The sequence below is a fragment of the Carcharodon carcharias genome, chromosome 26, assembly GCF_017639515.1.
Source record: "Carcharodon carcharias isolate sCarCar2 chromosome 26, sCarCar2.pri, whole genome shotgun sequence".
Classification (NCBI taxonomy): Eukaryota; Metazoa; Chordata; class Chondrichthyes; order Lamniformes; family Lamnidae; genus Carcharodon; species Carcharodon carcharias.
The window spans coordinates 5,760,925-5,767,635 of record NC_054492.1 but is presented as its reverse complement, the minus strand read 5'-3'; the positions used below and the strand labels follow the sequence as shown (position 1 = coordinate 5,767,635).

The 6,711-nt window shown below is 42.8% G+C and overlaps 1 protein-coding gene across 1 annotated transcript in view; it reads right to left on the bottom strand.

Annotated features, from left to right (window-relative positions):
- Positions 1-452: 452 nt before the first annotated feature.
- Positions 453-6,711, bottom strand: part of adamts17 (ADAM metallopeptidase with thrombospondin type 1 motif, 17) — a 591,331-nt gene continuing 585,072 nt past the window's right edge. The window contains exons 22-23 of the mRNA XM_041175111.1: positions 2,463-2,640; positions 453-1,875 (exon numbers count right to left, since the gene is read on the bottom strand). Of these exons, the coding sequence (XP_041031045.1) occupies positions 1,724-1,875; positions 2,463-2,640 (330 nt within the window). The 3' untranslated portion in view covers positions 453-1,723. The remainder of the gene's footprint in view (positions 1,876-2,462; positions 2,641-6,711) is intronic.

Here is a 6,711-nt window from a genome sequence, read left to right as displayed (position 1 = left end):
CTGGTTAGGCCACAGCTAGAGTATTGCGTGTAGTTCTGGAATCTGTTTTATAGGAAGGATGTGATTGCACTTGAGAGAGTGCAGAGGAGATTTACCAGGATGTTTCCTGGGCTGGAGAGTTTTAGTTGTGAGGAGATTTTGGATGGACTGGGGTTATTTTCCTTGGAGCAGAGGAGATTGATGGGGGACATGATTGACGTGTATAAAATTATGAGGGGCATAAATAGGGTAGACAGGAAGGAACTTTTCCTCTTGGTGGAGGGATCAATAACCAGGGGGCATAAATTTAAGGTAAGGGGCAGGAGGCTTAGAGGGGATGTGAGGAAGAATTTTTTCACCAGAGGGCGGTGGGAATCTGGAACTCACTGCCTGAAAGGGTGGTAGAGGCATAACATTTAAGAAGTATTTGGATGTGCACTTGCGATGCCATGGCATACAAGGCTATGGGCCTAGTGCTGGAAAATGGGATTAGAATAGTTAGGTAGTTGTTTGACCGGCACAGACTCATTGGACCAAAGGGCCTTTTTCTGTGCTGTAGACCTCTGTGACTCTAAGAATGGCCAACGGGATCAGGATCAGCACTTCCCTCTCAGTGGCATCACCATCTTTTCATGCCAAGGGAGCCATTTCTCTTAGTCTGTGCCTGTTTAATGTGAATGCTACCTGACTGGTAAGTTTGTAGGTAATGGTATGTTATTTCCCCTCCCCAGAGTGCTCCAATTGGTGTTATGTGTGTGAGGGAGCTAAGGTTATCTTGATGGCCATGTGGGAGTAGGACCAGCTCGCACCAGTCATGTGCTCACAAAAAAGGAAAAAGAGAAACAGCATCTGGCTGTTAGCACTCAACGATTACGCCCTCGTGCAGCATTGTGCTCAATCTCTGTACACTCAACCTAGTTCACAACTGTATTGTTCAAAAAAATGGGGAAACTGAAGAGTTTGTTTACTGCTCCTTCCAGCAGCAAAGTGGTATCGGCGGATGTACATTACCTGCTTTTCCCTAAACTGGGCTGTTGATCACTAACGGGATTCATGCTACCAATACTGGAAGATTGGCCTAAAACCTGGAACAGTAGTGAAAAGGTTAAACAGGACCATTCAAGTTTGCCTTTGTATTGCTAAAAACTGTAAATACTCATGTTGCTATAAATGAAGTTATCAAGTTGCAAATTTGTTCCTGAAGCGAGTGGTTTGATCAATACTCTGGGTGGAGAGACTTGTTACATTATTCATATAATCCAGAACGACAAGAGTGGATTGGGATTCTGTACACATCTCCACCTGAACTGTCCACTGAAGTGATGCTTCTCCAGCTCCTTCATTGTCCTTTGCTTTCAAGTCCATAATATTAACTCCACAAAAACTTGCAGTGAGGGTTTGTTTAGTAAAAAGGAGGCTGCTTTTGAAGCTTTTCTTCCCTACTGATTAGTCAGGCTGCTCAAGTTGCAGTAATGGGTAAATGCAGAACCACAGAATGTTCACAGGCAGCGGTTCTTGAGAAGGTCACTGTCTTGGCTTCCGATGCTGTAACAGCAGTTTATGCAGCACAATCCAAAACTGCAGAGATCTTGTGCAGAGTGTGGGTAGCAATGTTGTGGAGCCCACAGCATGCCCCAGCACTGTTCTCTTCCAGTTTTAGAAATTGTACAACCCCCAGTTCTGCTCAGGATCAGACAGAGTAAAGCTCCTCTTAAATTATCTCGCGCTGCAGCAAAACCTGCAATTAGCTGCCAGGGTGCAGCTTGTTTGCGTAGAAGTCTCTGCAGGTCTGGCAGCAACGCTGGTACCATCGCATGTCCTGACACAGGTTCTTCTCTCGGATCACCCTGCAGTATACTGTCCACCGGTCTCCCGTGCACTTGTGCGTCAAGGCAGCTTGCAGATCAAGGCAGACTGTTACAAGGTGCTCTTAGTAGGCAACAATGACTTCCAGTTTCTAACTTCACCAAACTGTCCAATACTGAGCACTAGCTGATCTGTACCTCAACTCCATTTACCTGCCTTTGCTCTATATCCCATGAGACCCTTAACGAATAAAAAAATCTATCTATTGATCTCAGTCTTGAAAGTTCCAATTATCCTTCAGCATCCACTGCCATTTGGGGCAAGTGTTCTAAATATACACAGAACTGGCCAGGCCCAATCACAGTCTGCATTTATTTATACCCAGACTCATCCCGAATACAGTCTGTATTTATATATACACAGACCTGGCCAGGCCCAATCACAGTCTGCATTTACTTATACCCAAGCCCATCCCGATTACAGTCTGTTTTTATATATACAAACACCCCTCCTGATTGTGTCTGTATTTTGCTCTGGGCTGAAGATCAGGTCAAGTTTGTGCTTTGTATCAGCATTAACCTCACTCTCCCCTAATGATCTGTCAGGGTTTTAGTTCACATTTTAACTGCTTTCTCTACAACCCCCCATTATGGCAAAACAGGTGTAGTGAAACTCACCAAGCCTGGGTGAGGTGATTGTGTTGATGTTGATACTTTCGTTGCAGGGTTTCTGATGGCATTGCTTGTAAGCTGGTGGTTTGTTTAAAGATGGACATTCATTGCCATGGCGGCCGGTGACTCTGTGCATGCACTGAACCACCCGTGATTGCAGGCCTTTGCCACACGTGGAGGAACACTGAAAAACACACCAACACAGAGGGCAAGTATCAATTAGTTATCCATACTCAGCAAAACTTATACAGGAACAAAATACTGCAGATGTTGGAAATCTGAAAGAAAAACAGAGAATGTTGGAAATACTCTGCAGATCAGGCAGTTTCTGTAGAGAGAAACAGTTAACTTTTCAAGTCATTAACCTTTTGTCAGAACTCTCTATATGTCTATATATAATATACAGGTATACGTACACATACATATGTGTATATTACATATATATATAATATATATAATAACCTATAATTCCTTAATAGGCAATGAGAAACCGGTGAAATCTTACAAGAGTTAGAAAACTTATGAGTGAAACTTAATTTGAAAACATGGTAATGTTATGTAACAAAAGATCATTTTAAAAGAGCTAATACAGGACGTGATGTATTTTCACTCCGTGTTTATGTATAGTAGGAACTGGTGGGTTAAGTTAGATAACTGACTTGGGAAGTTGCCACGAAAACTTTATAAATCCATGCTCCTGGTGCCAGGGCAGGGATGCTAAATGGGAATGATGGTGTGGAGGCCAGCAATGTTTCCTGATAACTGCTCTGTGTCAGGATGGTGAACTTGTAAAGCCTGTCCTAATGAGTTTGACAGTGTAGGGGAGATGAGTTAACACCAGTAGATGGATGATCAGTAACCCAGGGTGATTCTGTTAATCTATCATTTCAGATTAATTCAACTCATTCATCCAATCTATGTCACCTTGACAATGGCAAGAGCACTGATCATTGTGGTGGAGGCAGGTTTGATTGAGGTGTTCAAAAGGGAATTGGATTGCTGTAAAGAGAGAATGTGCAGGGTTACAGGGATAGGGCAGGGGAATGGGACTAGTGGAATGCTCTTTCAGAGAGCCAGTGCAGACCCGATGGGCCGAATGGCCTCCTTCTGCACTGTAAGGATACTGCGGTACATTGAGAAAACTAAATCGGCAGACGATAAAAAGCAATCTATGAGAAATATGAAGTGTTCGCAGTTGGATACTTGGAAATTGCACCACAAAGTTCCTCAGAGGAAGATTAGAAGCATTTACAAGCTGCAATAAGAGCTGTTTATTTATTGCATGTAGCTTACTTTGACAAACACGAAAAGAACAGATCTGTAACCTCAACTCTCAAAAACCATCAGGTCATAACACTTTTCATCTCAAGTTTACATGCGACAATGTGCGAGAGAAAGTAATGGTGGTTCGATTAATTTCGGTAACTTCCAGTCGTGACCTTCAATCGACCTGTCTGATTCCAACAGGTCCCAATCCTGCACTCCAACCAATTTCCTGGCATCCAACATGTTCCTCTTCCAATTGAACTTATATAGGGAAACTGGTCCAGTGATATAAACTGGTTTTCCTTGAGAGGCAAAAACAGGCTGACAAGGTTGAAATGCTGATTGTTACCTTAAACCACAGCCTGTACACTGAACTAAAGAGGGACTCTGGTTAATTGGCCATTCGTCTCATTTACTCTTGGCGGCTGCACCTTTCTGAATTGTTTTACCATTTTCCTCAGAAGGGAGTGGGAGAAGAGTACTTTTAGTGTTAGATTTTTAAAAGCACTGTGCATTCTTACAAATTAAAGGAAAAGAAACTCTCTGTTGAAGAATGGAGATAACATGTTGGTTGGAAGTTGCTTCCTCCAGAAACAAGTCAATAAGCCATTAACCAGTGTGCCTGGATATTCAGGAGGAAATCTCCAGCCAACTTTCTGTTGTCAAACCCTTTGATCTTCAGCGTTCCGAGAGAAGGATAGGGTCTCTGTCACAGAATAAGAGGCTTTTAACCGAGCACGAGCTCCAGGAAACAGTCAGATTTTTTGGAAAAGAGGGGCTGCAAGGCAGGGTGGCTGGAAGAGGCTCCTAAAGACAGAATTGGGGGAGTGCAGGGAGACTGGTTCTGCTTTGGGCTGTAGAAAACCACATAGAGTGATTACTCTGTTTAAACTAAATAGGATGTGGGGGTTGAAGTGGGAGCTGCATGTGTGTTCTTTCCTTAATATCATTATGCAAATTGAAGTTATGCCAACTGAACTAAGAAACTCTGTCCATATCTATTTCCCTGCAGGTTTCACGTTACAGTGAAGAAAAAGAGCTTATGATTCAAACTAAACTTCTCATCTTAGTCAAACTACAGAGAGATTGAAGAGATAAATGTGCAAAAAAAATGAGTACCGATCGAGATAAAAAGGAGAAGCTATTGTTACACCCCCATGTTATGCTAGCCTACATGTAGACTGAGGGCAGTGATGGTCAACACCTGTGAATGTAAAGCATAAAGACCACTTATGGGAATGACTGATGCCATTCGACCCAAGAATGCATTCAGACTGGAATTTGAACCATGATATCTTGCTGTGCACAAACTGCATTTGCTTAAATAATGATAGTGACTGCACTTAAAATGCCATCCAATCAACATGAAGAGTTTGAAATATCCCAATGACATAATAAAAGATACAGCTTGCATTTATACAGCCACTTTTACATATATTAAATTATTTATACAGATCTTATACCACCTCAGGACCTTGCAAAGCATGTTACAGCCAATGAAGTACTTTTGAAATGTAGTCACTGTTGAAATGTAGGAACGTGGCAGCCAATTTGCACACAGCAAGCTCCCACAAACAGCAATATGATAATGATTAGTGTTAGTGTTAATGGGATATAGTCATTTGGCACTACAGAACTTGGGTATTGCTGAGAAAAAGAGACTTTTTTAAATTAAAGCTCTCCATCTTGCACTTATCAGGACAATTCACAAGAATACCAAATGTAAAGGGAACAACGATTTATGCTGTGTGAGAAGAGAGGATTGATAAATTGGCAAGTGAACTCTCATTAGCAGAGTGGAGAGCACAACAGTTAAAGGTGACTGACAGTTAAATTTTTTTATTCATTTATGGGATGTGGGGGTCGCTGGCTGGGCCAGCATTTATTGTTCATCCCTAAATTCCTTTGAGAAGGTGGTGGTGAGCTGCCTTTTTGAACCGCTGCAGTGGTGTAGGTCCACTCACAGTGCTGTTAGGGAGGGAGTTCCAGGATTTTGACCCAGTGACAGTGAAGGAACGGCGATATATTTCCAAGTCAGGATGGTGAGTGGCTTGGAGGGGAACTTCGAGGTGGTGGTGTTCCCATGCATCCTTGTAGACCATAAGACATAGGAGCAGAAATTAGGCCATTCGGCCCATCGAGTCTGCTCCGCCATTTAATCATGGCTGATAGGTTTTTCAACCCCATTCTCCCCGTAACCTTTGATCCCCTTACCAATCAAGAACCTATCTATCTCTTGTAGATGGTAGTGATCATGGGTTTGGAAGGTGCTGCCTAAGGAGCCTTGGTGCTGCCAAGCATTGTTTGAAATTTGTCAGAGTCAAGCTGCCTGGTTTAAATTTCAAACAATGCTTGGTAGTTAACTGTCAGTTACCATCAATTGGTGCATTCTCAATGGCAATGTGTCTGCCAATCAGAGTCCACTTGCCAACCAATCAGCAGTCTCTTCTCATACAGTATACATTGTTGTTGCCTTTACATTTGGTATTCTTGCGAATTGTCCTGATAAGTACAAGGCGAAAAGCTTTGACAAAAATCTCTTTTTTCAGCAATACTCAGGTTATGGGGTAATTATTAGACAGGACATTGGGAGGAAACCACCTGTTCTTCTCCAAAATAATGGCCATGGGGTCTTTTATGTCCTCCTGAGAGGGCAGGCGAGGCCTCAGTTTGACGTCTCATTTGAAAGATGGCACCCCAGAAAGTACAGAATAGAACTGGAGCGTTAGCCTACATTTTGTGCTGAGGTTTTGTCTCCCGACTTGGAGCAAACCTGAGTCCGGTGGGCCAAATTGGAGATGTGTGGGACTGCAATCTTGAATTTCCCTGACAATTCCCGCTGCACATCATTTTTAGAGGATTGGGAATCGTGGCAGGTTGCAACCCACTGCTCACTTAGTGATGTCAAGTCATATTTAAATCCCTACTGGAAAAACAAATATCCCTGCCTCTGGCATTTTCCTACAGGTGGATGGGTTCCTGAAGGCTC